At 53.9% G+C, this 23,483-nt stretch overlaps 1 protein-coding gene across 3 annotated transcripts in view; it reads right to left on the minus strand.

The window, feature by feature from the left end:
* Nucleotides 1-23,483, minus strand: part of ASTN2 (astrotactin 2) — a 362,574-nt gene that overhangs the window by 227,863 nt on the left and 111,228 nt on the right. For all 3 annotated transcript variants that reach the window (XM_029999952.1, XM_029999953.1, XM_029999955.2), the window contains exons 4-5: nucleotides 21,935-22,084; nucleotides 13,700-13,807 (exon numbers count right to left, since the gene is read on the minus strand). In XM_029999952.1, coding sequence (XP_029855812.1) covers nucleotides 13,700-13,807; nucleotides 21,935-22,084 — 258 coding nt within the window. The remainder of the gene's footprint in view (nucleotides 1-13,699; nucleotides 13,808-21,934; nucleotides 22,085-23,483) is intronic.

Below are 23,483 nucleotides of genomic sequence, written 5' to 3' on the forward strand. Positions count from 1 at the left end.
TCCCATCACGCCTTGTTTGGCTGGGTTTTTAACATTTGTGTTGTTTCACTCACTGAGTTACATCCATCTTGGGGGCTATGTTTTCCTAGAGGAGAGAGAAAACCTGCTCAGAGCCCGGTACAGACCCTCTCCCTGGGAACCCTTCCTCCCTGGAGCCATTCACCACCCCTGCCAGGCTCCCCCGGTGAAGCCGCCGTCACTTCTCATCAGCCATGGTTTATTTGGCAAATCTTGTCAAGTCACAAAAAATAATCAAGCCAAATCCGAGGGCTGCCTGGACTGTGGCATCGTTCGCTTTCCCTTAACACCAGGAGAAATCTCCACCTGTAGATGTTATGTAGCACCAATAAGTGTTAATTATTTACACAAATATATATAAATATTCAGTCATCACAGGGGGGCTACACTGAACAACAAAGCGACCTACAGAGCCAGCCGCTTTTGACAGGCAGGAGATACTACAAAACAAGTTTTATGTTGTCAGGCGCAGAAGCTCATGGCATCTCGCACAAAGCAGCTCAATATTTTCTGACACATGAAAGCCAGCCACCGAAGCAGGCACCCAGCCTGCCCCGTCCCCAGTGGGCACCTGCACAGCACGTGGGTCACCCTCAGACTGCCATCCCTCCTCTTGAAGGCCACGTGCCTGGCGCCAGGGCTAAGGGAAGCCTGCACCAAGGAATAATCCTGCGAGGCTGTGGGGATCCCATCGCCCCGTGGCTCCGCTCAGACCTGCACGCTCGGCCAGGCTTGGTTGGTGGCTTCTATTTTATTTGGATTTTTTTTGAAGCATGAGGTGAAAGCCAACAAGGAGCTCGAGCATCTGCAGGTCTAGAGGCCGGCAGCAGGTACAAACCCACCGGGAAACCCTCGTGGAGCAGCGTGACATTAAGATGACTGAATCACTGTCAACAACAGTTGGGTGGAACAGGGCAACCCCCAAACTCCGCAGGGAAGGGGGTGAAGCTGGGCAATACAGAGTCATCGGGAGAGACCTGGCTGCCCCAGGAGATCCAGATGCTTTTGCTGGGCACAGGCCAGGAGCGCCCACGTGTCCAGATGAGACCCTCCACTGATGGAGATGACCAGGACAAACTGTCCCCAGGCCACCGCTACCCCACCAACAGGTCTCTACTGCCCAAGAAGGGAGCAGCCCTGCAGACCACGGCGTGGGGCACCGCCGCTCCCTCCCTGCCCGGCCCCTCCAGACCCCAGGGGTGTCCCGCCGCTGCTCCAACTGCACCGCATCCCCCACGGCCACCTTGTCCGACGCCTCGCACCAGCACTCCGCCTCGCTCGAAGCGAACGACAGACGTCTCGCAGAGCAGCCTTCTCTGGTGCTCGGGACGCCGACTAAAAGCCACTTGGGGTGTATGGCAATGCCAAGGAGAGGGCACAGCCCAGCAATTAACCCCAGCCGCTGAACAGTTTATTACGGTGCGGCTGAAATGACCGAGCTCCCGGCAGACCTGACCGCATCCCTGCTCAGGATTCAGGCGAGGACGCTTATTTATTTTTGGAAGTCAATCCAGCCTCTCCCCCCTTGCTCTCCGTCCCTCACCATCTCATCAGCAAAGTGAGATTTAAAAAGCATCAGTTTGAAAATTGAACAGGAAATACATCCAGCAAGTTAGCGCTTGCACACCCTGTAATTTGACTGAAGCCGCTGTTAGAGATGCCGGTGCCAGGGCAAGGATCTCACGCTCGACACGACCTGCGTTTTCCAGGCAGGGCAGCATGTCCCACCAAAGCATCCCAGGCTGCAGCATTTGCAGGGCAGGAGAAGCGGCTGATCTGCTGGAAAATACCCCCATCACTGCGACCAACAGGAATATGCAAATTGATTATTTATGAAGCATCTTTTAATTTCCTTATGCATGCATCATCTAAACAGCCTTCCCACCCCTGTTTCACAGCTTTATCGATGATCTCCTGCGCCCTTCACCTTGCGATCCCCTTTTTTTAATTCCCAATCTTTATTCATATCATCAGCATAAGCTAGCACCTCCTTAGGAGGCAAACTCTTCCTCTCGCTGGGCGTACTGTGCCTGCCACAAACCCTGCATTTGCTTGAAGTTACTACACAAATGCAAAAAGAAAAAAGAGAAAGAAAAAAGAAAAAACAAGGAAAAAAGCCTCCATCAGGGTAATTGGACACAGCCAAGTATACAATAGACCAGAGAACACTGGATTTCACCATTATAAATCACCTTTCAATCCAGGGTCTTAAAGTGCTTTGCAAACAATAAATCGCAAATCCCTTACGAGTTAGACAAGTATTATCCCCTTTTCACAAAGAGCCTGAATCACAGGTATGATGGCAGCTTTCACCATTCTGCAGCTGGAGTGGAGCTGGAGGAATTAGGATCTGGGAGCTCCCATCCCCACCAGTCCATGTGGCTGCTTCTTTCCCTGTGACTAAAAGGAGAGGGGCCCAGGAGCTTGAAACAGCAAAAAGCCCATAACAGCTCAATGAGTTTGAGTTTGGCTGCCCAAAGAAAAGGACAATGTGCTACAAGTCTCCTGCTCCCCCGTCGTTTCCATCACGGCGCTAATTATTGACCTCTAGAACTGCCTGATGTTGGCTTTGACCAACTGAACCAAAACAACGGGTCTTCTGCTTGAGCAGAAATTGGATTTCCAGCTCAGCTCTTTATTGCTCAGGGCCAGTTTGCTGCCAGGTTTGAAGGGAGGCAGCTGGAAAAGCAGATCCTTCCCTCATTCTTTAAAGAGAGGGACATGGTTCCCATTTTCAATCCCATTGCCTGCTCTTCAAACCACTGATGATCCAGCAGAAGCACTCCTGTGCTGTGTTTAAACACCCATCTGGAGATAAAGCAGCTTCATGCCAGGCCTCTAAAACCACAAGAAAATGTTTTCTTAGCAAGCCACTGCTAACCAAACCAACCTCAGCAGGTTCACCAGGGCTTCACACTTCTGTTCAAGAGGTGAGACAAAATGATCCATTCCTTCCTTGGCCTGGGGAGGGGATCCAAACCAAGCTCCGTAACTCAGGCAGCACCACATAAACCACAATGCTGCAGATGGGAGCTCTACCTGGCTGCAGCCTGCTCTTTCCCCCCTCTCCTTGACATCTGCTGGCTTTCAGGGAGGGGTTTAAAATGCAGATTTGCAAACCCAGGTCCACCAAACAAGCTGGCATCAACTTCCATTACCAAGAGGAGGAAGCCTGTGGGGGGAACGCAAGATTTCATGGATGGCTGATGGGACTCAGGAGCCCCAAGAGCCTCAGCACCCAACGCAGGTCTTTGTTTGGGTCTTGTGGGGTCCAAAAAGCCCAAGAGGAAGGTGGCAACCAGGCACGGCTGAGACCAAACTCACTCCCCAGATTCCTCTGCCCTAATAAATCCTTCACATATTGAGATGACCTCTCTATAATTAAACATGTTTCTGTTGTGGTTTTGGATGGTTGCAACAGAGTGAGTGGGTGCCCAAGTGCTCAGCCGGGCTCTTTTGGGGGAAAGCGATGGCCCACGGGGGCTCCTGGGGGAGGCAGACCCAGGCAGCCTGTGCCCAAGGAGTGAGCACACGATGAGGATGAAGAATAAGAAGAAATTACTTCTTTCCAAATGGGGAGAAGTAACCTCTCCCCCACCAGCCTGTGAAAGCAAAGGAGAGAGAAGTAGAAAAGGAAAGGCAAACTGTTCTGTTTTAGGGCAGAATCATACCTGAGATGCTTCCTGCTAGTGATCCAATCAATGGCAGCTTAATTAGACTGGAAGACAAGAGGAATAGCCAGGGCTGTGGTCAGAGGGGCTCCTGCCACCACCACCTTTCCCACCCAGGATTTTTTTTTTCTTTCCTTAAACACCGGTGCCAATTAGTCCAGCTTCGGCCTACCAGAGAAGATGCGGGTCCCTCTGCAGACAGCTCAGAAACAGCTTGCAAAGCACCACATTCCCCTGAAGATTTTGCACCTGCTGCAAGATGAAGATAAATTCAAAGCCACTGGTGTAAACACTCTGCAAACAGCCCCTCCAAATACACCGTGTCTCCTTTAAAATATCATTTCCTCGTGCAGTTAATTACTCGCTGCTTTGTACACTTTCCCTTGCCCACCTAAAGGACAAGGGGGGGGAAAAAACCCAACAAAACTCCGAGCTCATTTCTTTTTAATACTGGCAGTGCTGCCTAAATTCAGGAAGGAAAAAAAAAAAAAAAAAAAGTATGTTCAGAACACGTATGGATTTACGAGCAACACAAATATCCCGCGCTCTTGGTAATATGATGTTTCTAAATCAGGCTCATAAATACATGCTTGGGAGATTAGTCTATAAAAAAAATAAACTTTAATTACCCCATCTTTATCAGCACACAGCCCATGGTGTTAGCCATATGTGGGTGTTAAACGCCAAGTGCTTTGCAATCTTCCCCACCCCCCCCAGAGATAATAGCATAATACAGAATGTTTCGCGGCTACTCGGATATTAAAATGTATTTCCACCACCCGAGGAAGACAGGGCTGGGGAAACCAAGCGGGAGAACAGCGAGCGCCCGAACTGCTTAGCAACGCGCGGTGCAGCCGCCAGCGCCCGGCCGCCGTGCCGCGCCGCATGCAGAAGCGCCCGGCGTGGGGCGAGCGGCACCCCCGGCACCCCCGGGGCAGCAGCGAGCCCGCCGCAGCCCGTCTCGCATCTCCGTGCTGCTCCCAACGCACGCCGGCGTTGCTGGCATGTCAGAGTTGGGCACTCCTAATGATCCTTCTTTGTGTTCCAGCGGAGGCTCGTTAATACGGTACAACAGCGTTTCCAGGACACCCTCACACACAGAAACATCTCAAGGTGTTTTACAAGTGGGAGATCATGTCAAATCAAATCAAATGCCAATTAAGACCAGCAGCGGTGTTGGCAGGCGGCTCTTGCCACGGAGCACCCCTGTGCCGGGGAGCAGCACTGCCCATCTCCCCTCCCTGCCCTGCCCCAGGGCCTCCCCACCCCTTCCACATCAGGATGGTCCTTCTTTCCCCAACACACCAGACACACGGGATGGGATGGGACGGGACATCCTCCTTCCAGCCAGACCCAGCTCTCCTGCACCATGGTCCCCACCAAGCCTTGATGGACCACTCTGCCCCGGAGCCACTTCCCTCAGAAAGGGGGGGATACTGATGCAATGAACCCTCCAGGCAGCATCCGAGCAGCGAGGAGAGAGCACGAGCAGGCATTTCATTGCATACCCTCTCTGCGACGCCTGGCCTCAGCCCCTCCTCGAGCAGGCACCTTCTCCGTCGCTGCCTTGGACAAATCCCAAGGGATGGTGCTCATATCTACAGTCTGGATCTGGGTCAGGGCTTGGGCACTGGGCTGTCTCCAGCGTCATCCCCAGAGTCAGCAGGATGGGGATCAGCCCCAAAGTGGTGGCTTTGCTCCCCTCGTGCCAGGGGAGACCCCCCGGGAGACTCCGCTCACCTCCAAGGCGGCAGAGAGGGCACACACAAGAAGGGACGGGGGGGGAAGCGAGGAGGACAGACGGCTGCGTTGTGCAGCAGAAGGCTGAGATCAGACTCTTCTGGATTTATAGAGGATTTGATCTCGCTAAGCGCATGCTGAATCAGATTACTACTATTAACGTTTATGAATTACCCGCTAGCAATTAGCCGAGGTGTCCTCCGGTACGGCACGGGGGGTGCAGAAAAGGCAGCCCTGGGGCGTGGGTCAGGGAGAGGAGGATGCCGAGGGGTGGCACGGCCACCGTGGGGAGGTCGGGGTCAGGCTGCCAGACCCCATGGCAAGCCAAGGGTTTGGCAGCTGAGCTCCAGTATGCACCGCAGCCTGCACCACTCGCCCCGGCGAGCTCTCGCGCTCCTCCAGTAGCCTCAGCCTTGGCCCTTTATGCGCTCCTGGAGTTTTAATGCCTCATGTACTGAATAAATGTATTTACTTCCTATTTATACAGTTGCCGGTGGTGCTCCCCTTTTGCTCTAAAACACTGTACCTGCAGCTCGCAGGGAGATGCCACCAGCAAATTTCAATCAGGAGGAGGATGAGGATGGGGGGAAGCGGAGGGAAAGGAAAAGCCCTGAAGGCTGGGCAAGGAAGGGGCAGCAGAAAGGGGAGGGGGGAAAACGGAGACGACCGAGGTGGCACAGGTTGAGATGCTGGTCTTTGCTGACCCACCAGCCCCATCACCACCAGGGTCACCACCTCCAGCCCCGGTCACCCTGGGCAGGGTCTCCTGCCCGCATATCTTAGACCTCTGCCGGCACAGCAAAGGGGGAAGAATTTGTGCAAACCCAATTTGCTCTCCTGGCGCTGTTACATTTTTTGCATTTCTCTGGGCATGGACAATTAAAATCAATGAAGTCAGTTTTGCTTTCATGTTCTCGGTGCTGAATTGGTTGAGATAAAATCACATTAAAGAAACAGTTACATATTTAAAGTCAGAGATTGCCTGCACTGGAATTTTCTTTCACGCAAATCAATGGAAACACTTCTCCTGGAATTAAGGCCTGATCTTTTTTTGTTTTAAACTCCAAATGAGTCCCAATTTTACAATATACAAACACAAAGGCAAATCTGAGTGGAAGGCTTCATTTTAAGGAGGAGGGAAAGCAATTTTCAATACAGTGTAACGGAAACATTCTTCCTACAGGAGAAAAGAGAAAAAAACCTAATCATTATCTATGAAATAGCTCCTGTTGAGTCACAGCTCAGGGAGGATTGTGCTCGGCGAGCAAAGGGCTGGTCAGACAGCTGAATTGATTTTGGAGATCAGGAGAGAGCAGTGATGGAGGCCAGGCTGCCAGGGAGAGCTCAGGACCTGGCAGGAGATGCCCCAGCACCCGGCGAGCTGCCCATGGCTGCTGGACCTCCACCACACTGCCCACCCAGGCCCTGCCTGCTCTCCCATCGCCACGCTGCAGGCAGAGCTGGGCTGCTGCCCGGGATCTGGGAACCAGCCTGGGATCTCCAAAGACAAAAAAACCAAACCAAACCAAAAAAAACCCCACCCAGACCATCTTTCCCCTCCCTCCGCTATTTTTAGAATAGATGCAAAATGACCCAACAGGGCGAGAATAAAAATCTCTGCTCTGCAACAGCTCCCCAGAGTCGGGACATATCCCCTCCATGCCTCAGTTTCCCCCACAGCCAAGTGCCACGCACGGATGAGCTTCACCAAGGCGGCGTGACGTCCGCAACCCTCCGCCTCCTCCCGCTCCTCCCCCTACTCCAGCCAGGAGACAAATCCATCGCGTCACGGGCGCGCCGAGCATCAGCACCAAAACGCGTCTTCATTTTCCAGCCGGCGCTAACTCTCGCCCTCCTCCCGCCTGCATCCAGCACCGTGTTTATGTTCCGCTTCCTGGGAAACAAGAGGCTCGTTACGATGCGGAGGGCGACAGCAGAGCGATTAGTGGAATTTGTTACCCACATGCTCTGAACAAAATTAAATTAAAAGTGCTGCTTTGCTGTCAAGATAAGGGCCAAGCCGGAGAGATAATTTTTCACTCTCAAACACTCAATTACTCGCTGAGGCTGTATCAGATACAATCAAAAAATAAATAAATAAATAGAAAGACCCACGCTGCCTCCAGGAACAGATGTAAAAGCCATTATCTCCAGCACAGTCCGGGGAAGTTAAAAAGCCTGCAGCCGCTGCGGGTCCACGACCGCTTTAATTGCGGACCCCTCCGCTCCCCAGCTCACGCTTTGCAACCACCTTCCCACAGCGGCCCCTCTCCCCAAAAGCTCCGTACCCAGGGCACGGGCAGGAGCGTGTGTGCACCCCTATACGTACAGCCACCGGGGACTTACGGGACCGAACAGGCTGTTGGAGCAATCCCAGCCCAGCTTCCCTGCACAGATGGAGTCTAACAGGGCTGGAGAGGGGCTCTGGGTGGGTTTTATGTGCTGATGCAGCGCCTGCTTGTTCTGCGAGCAAAATAAGCCATCATGCAAAAGCACCGCATATGTTTGCTTGCTAGAAAAACAGCATCCACGACAGAGCTTTTGAGAGCTGAGGAAGGTTGAAAATTAACAGCATCCCTCGTTGGCACCACCGCCCTGGGGCATCGCAGGGGTCTGGGCAGGGGCTGTGCCGCGGGGGTGCAGCCTGGGGGCGGGTGTACCCTGGTCCTCCGGGAGGTAAAGATGGGACCTGTATCATGAAGGTATCTCATCCCCAGAGATTTGGGGATGTCCAGGTCGCGTGGGACCCCGGTTGTCCCCTCTGGGGTGCCCTTCCCTGGCCTCGCAGAGAGCCACCCGGCTCCACGTGCCATGAACCAGCTGGGCGTGCACCACGCACCAACGCTGACCCGTCCGTCCGTCCCCGCAGCGAGCGGCTCTGCGTCCCCTTCCCGGGGAAGCCGGGGCACGGCCGGCTGCGCCGCGGGCTGACCCCACAACACGAGGAGGGGACGGGCAGCAGCTGAGCCGGCATGGGGCTGCCAGCAGCGGCGGGGAGGGAGAAAGCTCCCCGAGCACAGACAGACAGCATAAGGCACGGACAGACCCATTACTCCCTCTTGCTACTGTAAGCAACCCAAATCAACATGTTTGCTTTATCGCCTTTTGTCTCCCGTTTGATTCCCGACGGCGTCTCCCCCAGTTCGAAGGCTGCTGGGATAGTGAGCTGAACCCAGTGCAGACCCGGGGGGGACGATTCCCTGAGGAGCACGGCACGGCACAGACGGGGCGACATGTTGCCCACAGCATTTACTCAGCTCCAGCGGGGCCGGGGGCACTGGCAGAGCACGGAGAACGGTACCCAAATTTCATTCTGCATTTCGTTTAGTTCCCCATGAAATAATAAGTGTCTGCTGCCTCCGGAGACAGGAGAGGATCAAAGCGAAGCTTCCTCATATGTAACAGACACCGAATACCTAATATTCCCTTATAAAAGGCCTTGTTTTAAACACCAAATACAGAGGCAGATCAAAGCTCAGCTTCTCATTTCTCTAACAGCCCTCAGAAGACTTCGCCAGCCAGCAAGGCACACACATGCGCGCACACACGCGTGGCTGACACCAATCCAAGGTACATAATTGAACTCTGCTAATTTGTCTAAACCATCACTGCGTGCTATGGAAACAGCCGGGTGCCTTGTTCACGGAGACCTCAGCCGAGGAGCATCCCAAAATCAGGTCCTCCCTTCCCTGGGCTGCTGGGGAGCTCTCCTGGGACGGCAGCAGGTTGCTGGATGGGAAGGTACCACCTGAACGAAAGCTATGCATGGAAACAGGGGGGGATATTCCCCTCCTCCTCCTTTAACAGGCTGCAACAGAGATGATGCCAAGAGGGGTGAAGCGATCCCAGATCCGAGCGTGGAGGAGCAGGCTCAGGCTGGTCCGGCTCAGACTGAAGCAGATGCCAGAGCCTGCTTGAAGAGCAGCAGCCAGCTGAGGACGTTCGATGAGAGATCCCAGCTGGGTCACTGTGCTGGGTGCCCTCCAGCACATCATCAACGGCATTGCTTTGCGCTTGCACCCAGCGCTCCACTTTGTATTTGGGTTTCCAGCAACTCTCTGTACCTGACCTTTCTGCTGATGTGGGGAGCGAGATCAGCCCCAGCCCCAAGGGCTCACCAGCAGCCACGGGGACCACCGGCAGGTCCCAGGGGCTCAGGCAACGGCCAGGCTGCGGAAGGGGCCAGAGGCTCTCCGGGTCCCCAAGATGAATGCGGTCAGGATGCTCAGCCCCTCGCAGGGTCTCCGGATGATGCCATCACTTTCCCTGCCTCAGTTTCCCCTGACCCAGGAAGCCACACAGCATCTGCCCTGCAGACCTAATGCGATGCCGATTTACTCTTCATTCATCCCTTAGAGACCTTCTCCTAGAAAGGGCTTTAAAAGAGCAGAATCATTTCTGTGTTACAGAGCAGCTGCTCCAGGGCCCGAGGAAGCAGACGGAGGTGGAGGCAGCTCATTCGCGCCTCCCCCCTCTCCACCGGCGAGCCAGAGGGGCTCATTAGACTCACCGAGTCCTTGACGAGCCAGGCAGCACAGAACACAGGGGCCAGCCCACCGCTGCAGGGAGCCTGGTACGGCCTTGGAGTTCTGATGCTGCTTCTCTTCTCCCCCCCGCCCCATCTTTCTCTCTATTTGAATAGCCCTCGGGCAGGCACTGCATTCGACCTGCGGAGCTCGGGGCTGCAAAGCCTGACCTGGAGCTGGATATATTTTGCTGGGCAGGAGGCAAGCACAACCACAGAGCAAGGAGGATGGAGCAGAAGCAAGGCACTGTGCAAGCGAGGTTTGTGCACAGGGCTCTGCCTCCCTGGTTTGGGGTTTTTTTTGCTACTAATACTTTCCTCTCAAACTCAGAGGGAGACCTGACTGAACACATCCCACGCTGCTCAGGAGAAAAGAAGAACCAAGTAGTATCAAAGCTTGGTATCACCCGTGATGGGCAGCTGGGGATGTGGATTAGCATCTCTACAACACTGGCAGCTCTCTCTTCAGCTCTGGTGAAAGGCGCGATGACTGACAGCCCCGGAGACAAGAGCCATCCCCGTACCACAGCCGGCACGCAAGGAGGTTCCCACACTTCCCGATCCTCCCAGGGGAGTGGGAAAGGGGAGAGCCAGCCCCCACAGCAAGCAGAGCCCTGGAGTGCACACACCTGTTGCGAACAGGTTGCAAGAAAAACTCATTTCTGGAAAACCTCGTGGAGTCAGTAATGCGGGTCAGCAGGAAGGAGCAAACCAGCCATCCCTGGATCCCAGCTGAGGGTCCCTCCAGCCTCCGAGCACGGAGCTCCACATGGCCCGACAGCGTCTCTCAGGACTCGTTTCACTTGGAAAAGCAGGACATTAAGTCCAAATTCCAGCTCTCTTGGGACTGCATGCCAGCCCTGCCGTCAGCGCTGCCACCCAGAGCAGCGGTCACACTGATCCATCGAAAAGAAGCAGAGGGTGGAGAGCTGGTGTGGGCACAGGCACAGGGCCGTGGTGAAGCGAAGGGATGCCTCGCTGCAGACAGGTACGAACAGAGCACTTCTTGGCATAAGCCACCTCCCCAGAGTCACCGGTGACCAGCATTGCCTCTCCCAGCTGAAATCCCAGAGGTGGGGCTGAGCCCAACAGCAGACAAGGACCAAGGTTCCATAGAAAAGCCTCCTCTGTGTTATTTCTTACACTCTCCCCACCTCTAACTTCTCTGGAGACTTTCCAAAGACGGGTGAACATAAGCATAAGGGGATCCCACAGACCTAGAAGCTGGGAAGATGTGTGGTGCGGCATGCTGGGACCACAGAAGGTGATGCCTTGGCCGTCCCTGCCTCTGTGCCCAGACTGATCAGATTTACTTCTCTCTGTATTCCAGCACTGAAAACCAGATATCAATAGGTCTGCTGCTCCTGAGCTACCAGAACAAGCTCTCCCACACATAGTATTTACCTATGGGAATGTCCCTCTAATACACCTTGCAGACGTACTACAAAACCTGCAGTCTTTCTTCTACAGGTGACAAAAAGCCCACAACCACTTAACCAGCTGGCTTCAACAAAGCTCCAAGTAAAACCAAACCTACGCGCCACCTAAGTGAAAACTTCCCATTGCATCGGCTGGGATCAATGCCTTGACAGTATCAGTAATTAGGCTCAATCCTGCAAAACCTCATCCAAGAAGAGAAACCCCAAGGAATCTCTCTCCTTGGACCTGATAACTATCTCACGGCACCTGCAATGACATGCAACCATGGCAAAATCGATACGGGAACATCACTGTAGGAATTAACCGTATCTGACGACACATCCTTCTCTATTAGAGTTATGATCTCATCCAATTATGGATCTTTGCTGAACTCGTAATTATGAGTTTGGTACTGTGACTTCTCACTAAGCTATTGCCTTCCTTCCACGAGGGAGAGAAGAGTCAATGAAAGGATAATGGAAAATTCCTTTCAAGGACACAGCGATGGCAAAATTTAGCTAGACAGGAGGGGAAATTCAATGGGGACTTTATGCAAGACAATTCCCTCGGTTAACCAGCACCAAACACGAACAAACCAGGTTCTCGCAGCATCACTCAAATGCTAACGTAGATCTAACAGCCAGCTCTGTGCAACCGTGCGAGGCAGCTCTTCCTCCTGTATTCCCTTCAAACCCAGCCATCAAAGCTGCCCAGGTGAACAATAGCTTATTCAAAGGAAAAGAAAGGAATTCTTCCCATTTATCTGTTCCTTTATATTTGCCCTACAAGGAAGCTTAAACAAACAACCCAAAGGCAACGTATATGTCAATAAGAATATCTTTGTACCCGGCATCCAGCACGAACGTGTTTCGGGAGACTGACTCGACCTCACGAGGAATGACGTCAAAGCAGCAGGAAAGCAAAGATTTATCTCTTTTCCTTAAAACACAGTTTTCCACACCTTGCTTGCGCACCTTCTCCCCCTTCCCTTGTGGTGGCTGAAAAAACCTCAAACTTTGGTGACTTTTCCAAAGTACCCAAGGACTTTAACACCCAGCCCAGTATTTCAGAATAACTCATTGAAAAAACTACTTCAGCACTTGGGAAATTTTCCTCCCTGCACCAGCAACTTTTCAGGACCATTTCTTTTGTCCCTGTTTGCAATACAACCAATTTCTTCCTTCTCTCGCACATCATTTTCCCTTTAACACAGCTATATTTGTACTGCAACAGGTAACTAACTCACAAATTCTCTCCCTGCTTTCCATCAAAAGTTCATTTTAAACTCGGTGAGAATTTCTTGTAGTTCTAAAACACGTGGAAAAAAAAAAATTTAAGGCTCTGCCTTTCAGCAGGAACAAATGCAATGCACCCCTGTGCACGCGTGTGTTTATTCCCATGTGCAATCATCAAGCTGATCAGAGGTGTTGAGGTAATTTCACATTCAAGTAAACACCTTGTGAGCATTTATCGGAATGGCTAATCATTGAAACAAATGGGGCCGCATTTGCTGTGGTAGGTGCAGGCATCTATCTGGTGTGCTGCGCTCTGCCAATGCCCGGCTTAATACAGAAAACAAATGGAGGGAGCAGACCCACTGTGCAATTTTTAAATTGCTTCCCAACGTAGTTATTTCCCGACAGTGATTTTTCAAAGGCAGCAGCAGCAGCAGGCTCGCCCTGTCCTCCGCCAAAGAGCTTGGTCCAAGAGTCCCGAACAAAAACGATCCAGTGTGGTATGACTGGAGAAAACATGGATGCTAATTTCAAACTGCAGATGATATTTCAGTTTCTCACCTCCTCTAACTCACAAAAAAGCCTGAAGGGACTCCGGTCTACAAATCCCTGCCCCAGCCCTCATTTTGAATTTGTTCCTTTTAATTGCCTTTGTGCCGAGAGGAAGGCTGGGAAATTTCTGTCCGACTGATGCTTTGCATGGGAAATAAAGGGCAGAAAACAGGAGTCTGGAGCAAGGAATTGCCAAGGTGACCATCCCCGACAGCTGCAGCTGTCCCACCAGGACTGCCACCGGTGCAGCTTTAGGGAAGTGCCAGGGCATACGTAATGTAACTGATACTAGAAACCATCAAAGAGACCCAGAACCTCAGCAACATCACTGGGAAATGCTATTTACGGCTCCTGCACGGTGCTGCATCGCACAAACAGCGTATCTTGGGATGTCCTTAATACTACAGACTGGTATTGTGGTCCTTACCTAGACTCATGCAGTATCAGACAGCATCAACCCACAGAAACAGTCAAGGTGCTTAGCCATTTTTTTTCCTCTTACACCCATACACATCACCAGTGCCTGTGTCATTTTGTACCTTTGCTTCGTCTCCGGCTCCGATACTGCTCAGTGTAGAAGGTTAGCTGGGTTTCATCGTCCGCCTCTGAACCAGAGTTTCCTTTGGCACGTCCAAACCCAATCCCACCTGCAAGCAATAGAGAGGAAAAAAATCAGCCCGGTCGGCTGGGATGCACGGCAGCAGGGGGGAGCTGGGAGCTCCTTGGCAGAGTTGCCGGATTTGGCCGGCATCCACCACTCCCAGCCCAGGTGCTCTGCTTGGGGTCACCAGAAGTGACCAGGGACTTTGCCACTCGTGATTTCGCTGGTTCCTTTTTGCCCTCGTTAAGAATCAAGAACCCACGGTGCCAATTGTGATGTGAATGTAAGAAGATGCTTTTCTACCTCCAGGAATATATTTTGCAAATGTATTGTAATGTATTTACAAAGAAAAACTCTGAATGTAGAAGCTGCTTTCCCCAAGGACACCTGCATGGTGAAGCACAGTGAATTTTAGGTGTTTGCTTCAAAGCCAACCCAGCAGAGACAAGCAGCGTGGGGGGAATACAGCACTCGGGAGGCGCTCAGGACCCCGCTGCATGGCAAGGGTCTGGCTTCCCTCCCTCAGCACCCACTTTGGCCCATTTTCTACACCATGCATCCCTGCAGCGGCCGGTACCAACAGCCGTGGCAAGGAGCAGGGGTGGCCCACGGTTTACCCGGCATCTCCCTCCCGGAGCTGGAGAGGGTGCAGGATGCTGGAGGAGCCCGGCTCGCTTCAGCCGCCAGACCCACCAAGGAGCGACAGATGCTTAAAAAGCGACACAGACTCTAACTGGCAGAAGTCCTTCAATCCTTGCAGAGTTTAAAGCAGAGAGGCCTCTGGGGGTTGACAGTGGCCCTTTAAACTGCCATTAAAATATTTTACTGTTTTTAAAAAATCCTTTATTCTAGGCAGAAGCACAATTTCCCCACTTCTTGGCAGGAGAACAGAAAACGAGCAGTGCCTTCTGCCCTCTGAAATCCTTAATCACCGTGATGAGAGGTGGCTGGCAGGAGCCAGAGGGACGCCGGGAGCTCGGCACGTGGCTCCTGCCCCGTCCGTGCCCCAACCTGGCCGTGCAGTGCCCTCGGAGGGGGGGTCAGAAGAGGCTCCACCAGCTCCTTTCCTCCTGAAAGCAGCAGGCGAGGTGTCAGTGCTTGCACACAGCAGCGTTCAGTGCTCGGACATGGGGTCTGGGGGCGGTTTACAGGCTCGCACCCCAAACCGTAACCCACCGCCAGCCCCTCTTCAAACCCCCGTATCACAGCGAACGTCCGACGTCACGATGCACCCGCACGCCGGGGACTGGGGTTTTGAAGGGCACAGCAGAGTGGTAAAACCAATAAGGCTTATTCGCATCAGCGAGGAAAATCTTAATTAACCTGGGCTTCTAATGCAGGCCCTCGGGCAACCAGCCAGGGCTGCAGTTCTGCTGCACATCCCCTTCTCCTGCTGAGCAAGGGCTGCCCGGGGCTGGGAGGCAGACGCCGGCTACGGGAGGGTTTTCCCCCCGCAGCTCGGCAGAGCCATCATCTCCTCTGCCCGGGAGAGGGACCCGGACGCCGCCTGCGCAGGCAGCCCACGGCACGTCCCTCCGCCACCTTCCCATGAGCCAGACCTGGTCCCTTTTGTGCAGGCAGATGGCCGGGGATGGACAGAGGCAGGGATCTCCGGTGCTCGCTCCGCTCTCGAAGCCCACCGAGGTGAGCAGGCAGCCGGTGCAGGCAGCAGCCGCTCCACCAGCCACCATCCCAGCCCCCTCCGGCCGCCCCGCGTTTGTTTGCCGGCTGCGTCTCCGTGATGGATGGCGCTGACATGTTAAATTACTCAGGCTGGATGTCTTCGGAGAGCTGGTGACAGCGATATTGCATTTTCTGATTACCCAGCACTGCGCAGGATGTATAAATACAGGAGTTGGGAGACCCGGCGCAGGTCCCCAGCCCACAGCGGAAACGTCTCCTCTGACCCAACACGCGGTGGCAGAGGTCAGCCTGGAAACACGAGCCCGGGGCAGAGAAACAGCTGCAAGGGATGCGCTTTTACCCCTTCACGCTGTCAAGGGTGCTGGAACACATCTTGGCGGTGCTTTTGGGGGTCCCGGAACCCAGTCGAGGCAGCCCGTAGGATGCAGGAGTGCTGATCCTCAACCGATCCCACCGTGAACCTCATTTGACCTTTAACTGGCCCCAAAATCTTGCCAAAGCATCCTTGCGAGATGCTCGCGCTTGGGGCAATACCGCCTGCACCAGCTCCGCCGGCCGGCCTCGGTGGCAGGCTGCTCGCGGGGGGCACAGGGCTGGGGACGCTCACAGCAGAGAGCACCCATGTGCAGCTGCTGATAGGGATGAACAGGGAGAGCACCCAATCAAAGCCACGCAGTCCTGCCTGCTCAGCCCTCCTTTTCTCTTAAAAAAGAGAAAGAAACCCACCAAGTAACAGAAAAAGGATCCTAATCGCCGCAACTGATTACAAAGCAGAATAAGATGCTTAAAGAGGACAGGGAAACAGCAACTTTGCACCTGTAACACACCAGTGACTGTCTGCAGGGGCTCCCCCAGGGAGCTACACCCCCTTTACACCCAGTTTACTCCTATTTAGATCTGAGAAAAACCAAAGCTCCCCCTCCTCGCCCGCGCTCCCGCCTCCTGCCCCACCGCCTGGGGACCAGGCGGTGGGGCAGGAGGCGGGAGCGCGGGCGAGGAGGGGGAGCTGGAGGAAGATGCTCTCCTTTCTAATCCTGTTTGCAGATTTACAAGCTCGTTAATCCGTTCAAATAGATCGCAGCTCAGCCGAGCACCGGGGCAGGGCGCTCGTTTTGAGCGCGACATTAATTTAGCGGGGAGCAAGGCGGGGTGCCAAGGCAAACACCTCTCGTTATGGTGTAATTAAAGATGGTAGCGTTAATGCTAAATGGGGACTAAGGAAATAAAATTCAGGAATTAGAGGCTCTGTCATTACCAAAGAGTTTGTTAGGTAAGCCATGTGTATTTTTTAAAGGTGCATTTTTGTCCATAAAAAAAACCAAACCAAAACAAAACCTGGCACTTTAAATCCCTTCCTCAAAGCCAAGAGGTTACAGAGCACCTCAGGGAAGCAACTGTGGATGCAAAACAAATCAAAACTGAGTTAAAATAAAGGAATAAGTTACAGGAGCTATTTGGATAACTCCTGTCTGAGGCCAGGTTGACCTGGGATACGTAATGCCTCCAAGCTGGATGTTATAACAGAAGTGGGAGCTCATGTTTGTCCCCAGCAGTGCCACCCTGGGTGACACCTGTGTCCATGCCCCCCGCCCCGCAGCCACAGCCCCACTGCCAATGCAAAAGGATTTTCTGCATCCCTCCCCTCCAGAAAAAGGGCCAAACCCTGTACGCACCGCAGCATTAAAGACCCATGACCTCCCTGCTCGACTGTGTTCGGTTCACTCCGCCTCCACGCTCGCTCGCCCCATGCAATGCAGTCTCCTGGGTGTTCAACAAGCCCCTTTGCTCCCAGGCTTCCCAGTAAAAACCAGATGAGGAGTCCCCTCCCCACCTCCCCAGTGCTGCGGCGAGGTCCACTCACTGAGGGCTGGCAGGGTGATGCAGAGCTATACAATTAGCTAAGTAGAAATTTTCAGTTTAATTAATTTACCCCTACCAGTCAACTGAAAAACCAAACATGGCCAGAGAAAGGTAAATTAGATGCAGTTCTAGGGAAGAAAAAAAATACACACAAACATTTTCTTTTGAAATGTATCCAGTCAACGCAAAAAAAAAAAAAAAAAAGGTAAAGAAAAAAAGCCCTTTAAAAATGAAGCACTCTGCTCTGGTTTGTCATTGCAGCAGGGGTACACACACACACACTGGCTTCAGCCGATGAAAATTCCTCCTCCTCATTGCTCTTCCCTTTTCCTTCTGCCTATGCCCAAGAAACCACCCAGGGGCAGGTGGTGCAACAACCAGGTGACGGCCCCACGGCTCCCACCATGGAAAACTGGGATCACACCGATCCCAGATGACAGCCCTTGCGCAGCTGCGAAGGGTTTTATTTTCAGCAAGGACCAACTCGAGGAGCTGGATGCGATGCTTTGCCTTGGATGAGGTGAAAGCTCCCAGCTGAACCCCAAAAAAGCCTCGCCAGCAAAACGCGCTGCTCCGTGGGCACCGCGGGACAGACGGACGGGGCGAGGTGGGTGGCAGAGGGGTCCTGCCGAAAGCGGGGACCACGGGCCAGCCCAGCCGAGCCGCGGCTCTCCTCCCTGGGCTAACGTTGGGTAACTCACGGCTCAGCCAAGAGCTCTAAAACACGAGAAGCCGCAGCCCCGATAAACAGCGCATCCCGCCTCAGGCAGAAGGAGCTATTAATCGCTTATTTATTCTCAAAGCCAGGGTGCTTTTAAAGGCCTGCCCCAGGAGAGGGCACCAGACCCCCTCTCTGCGCAAACCGGCCTCCCCCCCAGGGCACCTCCCAGCCCTGCACCCCGACATCCCACCCAGCCGCGGGGAGGCTGCGCTGGGGGGTCCATCGGCCAAACCCGCGTCCTCGGTCCCTGCACCGCCGCCTCTCCCCACGGTTCCCAGGGAATCTCTTCCCAGTTTAAGCCCCGCTCCTCCGACGCAGCTGGGTTGGGATGCTCCGGGTAGCAGCCTGGCTGCGTTTTGGGAACCAGTACATCCAGACCCTCTCGGATGCAGCATCCCTCCCTCCCGCACTGCCAGCCCTCAGCAGAGATATCCTCCTTCCAGCACCTCAGCTCTTATCATCCTCACTGTCCCTCTATTATTTATAAACTCTAAATGCGCTTCACTCGATAAAAGTGTTTGGGGAGAAAGTTTGTATGAAAAAGGCATTAGACAAAATAAAGTTATATGGTACTGTAAATGGAGAGGGTGGCATGGGTTTTTTGGTTTTTTTTGAAGTCGATCTCCTCCGCAAAATACGACCTTTCCCAGAGCTGTTAGAAACACTTAGTGCAGAATCAGATTTAATGACAAGTAATAGGCAGCAGTTTAAATGCACTTAGTGCAGGGAAGCGAAGCAAGGCAAAGCTTATCCCAGATTCGGTTTCGCTGGGCTGGGGCGTTGGGTTCTTTGTTTTTTGGTTTGGTTTATCCCACCCTTCTGCAGGAGTGGCACTTGGAGCCCTTTCAGAGCCTTTCCATAAAGGAGGAAATCCTTTTGCTGTGCACGGTTCCTGCAGGGAGAGCGCTCCAGCTGTAGGGCTCTGACGAGGTTAAGCATTAATTAAATCGAACCGTGAGAAAATAATTACACACATGCATCCGTCAGGCCGGCTTGTCACTACCCAGTAACAAAGTTGGATGCAAACTCCATCAGCGGAACTGTCATGCGGCTGTTAGAAGGAAATAAATGCATCCCAAACGGACAATTTCATTTAGGGGGAGGAAAAAAACCCATGGATTGCAAAGGATTAATGAGGCGAAGGGTTTGTGTTTGCAATTGGATGTAAAATGCAAACATCGTGAGTTGTGATATCATCGTTTAACCTTAATGTTCGATAGCACTCCAACTGCTCGCCCGCCAGAGGGACGGCGGGCTGTCAAAACAAAACCTCCAGCACAGGAGAGGTGCAGGAAAAGGCACGGATACGGCCTCAGCAGCAGCGCCCGGCCACGGCTTTCGCAAGCGAAAAGAAATTTAAATTAAATGGAAAAAAGGATGGGATGGGGCTGTGGGGAGTGAGATCTCCACTGGAGATGCTGGAACTGGCTTGCTTTTTGGGGCTGCTCACTGATTTCTGACGATTGAGACCTTAAAATCATTTTTCTAGGGCATGCCAGTGAGGGTTCCCATAAGCGGAGACACTCAAAGTCACAGTCCCCTCCTGACGCCCCCGGGGTACGGTACGCCCTGAGCAACTGAGGCCAGACACAGCTCCCCACCACCTCCGAGAGCGCACGCAACCATCCACGGAGGAGCTGCCGGGAGGAACAGAGACCCACGGAAACCGCGGTAGGCTGGGCACCAACACCACGGGGACTCATCCCGCTCCCAGTGCGGACAAGGGAACAGCCACGGCAGCACCTTCCCGGCTAACCTGGGCCCTTCCCCGCCAGCCATCCTCTTCCCTTCCACTGGAGAGCTGAGCACTGGGGCGCAGTGAGACACCCCCACCCATCTTTGCGGCACCTTTGGGACCGCTGCAACCAGCTCAGGACCGGAGCAGCTCGAGGTGCCGGTGCCCAGCTCCTCTCCATCACCTCCCCTTGCCCGCAGCCTGCCCCAAAACCCTTCCCCGGCCCCACGACTCGGGCGTGCAAGAGCCTGCCCGTTGTGGGGCTGCTGGAGCAGGCACCCCTGCATACCCGAGACGCACGCCCAAGGCCCCGGGAAACAGCCGGAGAGCAAAATATAGCGACAGCCACGGCGGGGAAGATTTGTGGCCGGGCAGCTGGGCTTGCTCTGGCTCCCGGGGGAACAGCGCAAGAGTCCCAAGGGAGACAACTGGTTTTCTCCACCACGGGTCGCCTGCTGCTGGGGACCTGCTGGACAGCCCAGCTGTAACTGCCCGTGGCTAAGGACCGCCTGCGCCGGCGGCCGAGGCAGGGAGGGATGGAGGGTGACCTCGCTGAGCACCACGAGCGGGTCGCCAAGTGGAACCCAGCAGCCGGCGGGGAAATTCGGCTCCTCATCCCAACACCGGGTGCAAGCTGGTCTCCAACCCTCGCGTTGAGGAAACACAAGTCTGGGCAGAAGTAGAGAACAACCCAAGGGCTTTCTTGTCCTGGTATCCGCTGACTATTCCCGCAGCCGCTAATGGGCAGAGGGATCCTGGGGGGTAGCAGGGATGGGGCGAAGGTTGGGAAGAGCTCCCCTTGCCCCGGGGCACGCTCTGGTGCGGTGCAGATGGGGATTTGTGGGGAGGCAGGGGAGCACCAGCCCAGGGAGGTGGGAGATGGAGGGTGCGTGTCCCTAGAGACTGGGGACAAGCTGAGCTGGCTCGGGGCCACACTCTGCTCCCATGCAGCCAGGGGCTCTGCGTGCAGCCCGGCATCGTGTCTCCTCCTAAGCTTGGCTGCATGGATTAACTAACTTGCTCTATTAGTGACTAAAAAGCCTCTTACCTTCAGGCAGTTCAAAAGTGAAATAAAAACAAACAAAAAAAGAGGCTGGAGCAGGGAATCAGGGAAACTTCACCAGACAGTCACTGTGGACCCCAAAGCACCTGCACACACACACGCCAAAATCCAGATATACGTATTTGAGTAACTACTAGAAAACAAACCAAATAATTTAAACCAGTTAAAGAGTCAGAACATTTTCTTCACACTAAGTGAATAATTTATGGGCAGAGCTATAATAAAAAAAGCCCTCTCTGGGCCTGTATTGCAGGAAAATGTATCCAGAATAAAAGATCACATTTCAGACTCATAAATAAATGAAAAACAAAACCAACAGTAAACAGAAATAAAAGTATTTCCTCCCCAGCCCCCAGCACTGCCACAAAGACCGGCAGTGCACCGGGCAGTCCATGGCCAAGGGAGCCCCTCCTGCCCATCATCTCTGAGGGACCCTGACACCTCTTCCTCCTCGCCAGCTAGAAATCTGGACCCAAACCCACTGTACTCACTGCTTAACTCAGAGCCATTACTGTTTTAAGCAGCGATAGCAATAGGAGGAGGCAGTTTCCCTTGTTGAGAGGCAACACAAGGACCAAACCTTGCTCACAGGGCTGTTCCAGCCAAACCTCCTCCTGTTGCTCTAGTGCAGCTGGCAAATAGGCTACAAATAAAACTCAGGAGCCCCCGGCACGCTTTTGCATGGTACAGCCTTTAGAGCCGTGAAGGCTGCTCCCACTCTCTGTGTGGCCCCTAAAAAAAAAATTCAAAAAACCCCTAAGCACTGGGAAAGTGCAAAAAAGAGAGGTCCCAGTGGTGCAAGTTACAGCGAAAATGAACTTCACCCCTTCCTCCGAAATAAAAACTTGCCAAGAAACCATATTTCACTCCCATCAAACCTTGGTTAGCCGGGGCAGCTGGCAGGGACCCTGGACTTGCAGCAGACCTGGATAAATCCCTGGGGGACACATGAGGTGACGCCGCTCCCCTCAGGCCATCCAGAGGATGCTGCGTGGGGTTTGCCCCTCTTCACCCCATCACGGAGGAGCTCTGGGGTCCCCACGCTCAGCAGTGAGGATGAGGAGCGCCTGCCTTCTTCCCCAACCAAACTCCTCTGGACGTGGCCAAACCCAGGGCACCGGAGGAGCAGCCGGTGACTGTGACAGCCTACCTCGGGGCCGGCTCCGGCGTTTCCGTCTCCCCACGGACGTGCTGCGCAGCGCAGGCTGGAGCTGCCCGATCTCAATGGGCGTGTTGGTGCGGAAGCTCTCCTTGAACTTCTGCATCAGGGACTCCACCGTCTCCTGCGTCACCTCGGGAGCTGCAACACCGGCAAAGGGACTGCGGTTAAAAGAGGACCGGGCCGCCGTGTCCCCACTGCCCGTACGACCCCTTCCTCGCAGAGGACAGCGTGAGCCGGAGCCAAGTCCTTGGGCAGGAGCTCTGCCAAGGTGGGACAGACCCTGAGGTCACCCTCCAAAGTCACCCACGGGGACCCATCCAGCACTTTTCCAAGTCCTACCAAAGCCACAGAAATTAGAAAATTGTGAGTTTACGGAAATGGCATTTTTCACGCTGCTTTCCAGCGTTTTGGATTATTCCTTGCCTCTTTCCCCATGTGCACGCAGGGCACTTGGAAGCATCGTGCCCTTATCCAAGTTACAGCCTGAAGGGTTCAAAAACACACAGGAACCCCCCCGGGCACTGAGCTGGCTTCGGGTCAGGTTTAACTCTGCCCCGGGAGCTCAGAGTTGAACCCCAGGCTTGGCAGCCTTTTGGGGGGGTCGGGTACTCCCCAGCGGGCAAGTTTGGGATTACGGAGCGATAGGCAAGGCTGGGGTGGGAGCCAGGCGAACAATGTACAGCTGGTCCAGGCATGCTCCGAGCTGCAGCAGGAATCCCTGGGGTCTTCCAGGGGCTGTGCTCGCATGGCAGGCAGCAGCACCTGAGCTCAGGAAACAGCTTGCTGCAACACCCCACAGCACATCACAGCTTGCTGATATTTAAGCAATTCCCCTCCTTGCTCTCCCCCCCCCCCCCCCCCCCAATTGTCCTATGAAACTCACCACCCACTCGCACGACAGGCAGTTATGGGAAATCATGAAACCACTTGCAAAGGGCAAAGATGAAATTCAGGATCAAAAGGTTTGTCATCCTGCAGGCCACAGAGGTCTCCCAGGTTTAACAATCAGTTTGGCCTCTGTCGACTCCTTGAATAAACTCATTAGCAGAACATAACCTCTGTCCTGTCTCCATCTGAAGACTCACGAAGCCCCTCCGATTAGCTCCTGAAGCTCCCCCTGCCCACAACATGCCTGTGCGGGGCTGGCAGGGATCACCAGCCCTATAGCCACCCCACGTCCCACTCGGGTATGGAATAAATGAGCACCTTGGAGCTCCCCAGCCTGCCGGGATGATGGGCTGATGCATCATCCCACTGCATCTCCCGGGTCCAGAGACACATCAGATCTGTATGGAACTCCTCGGGCACCCGGTGAGCTCGGGGTGTGTAACTGCTCCGGACCATGGACTCTAATTCCCTTCGCAGCAGGCCATTTTAGTGCGAAATGAGAAGCTGGCCATGCAGGACGAGGCATTTGTAATCCTAGACAAGGATTTGACTTAAATGCAGAGTCTGCAGCAGACTCCTCCAACAGCCACCCACACTGCAGGGAGCGGAGAGCCCCGGCCACCCCGTGCCGCAGGCGCTGCCACACCAG

Source organism: Aquila chrysaetos, chromosome 24 (assembly GCF_900496995.4).
Source record: "Aquila chrysaetos chrysaetos chromosome 24, bAquChr1.4, whole genome shotgun sequence".
Lineage (NCBI taxonomy): Eukaryota > Metazoa > Chordata > Aves > Accipitriformes > Accipitridae > Aquila > Aquila chrysaetos.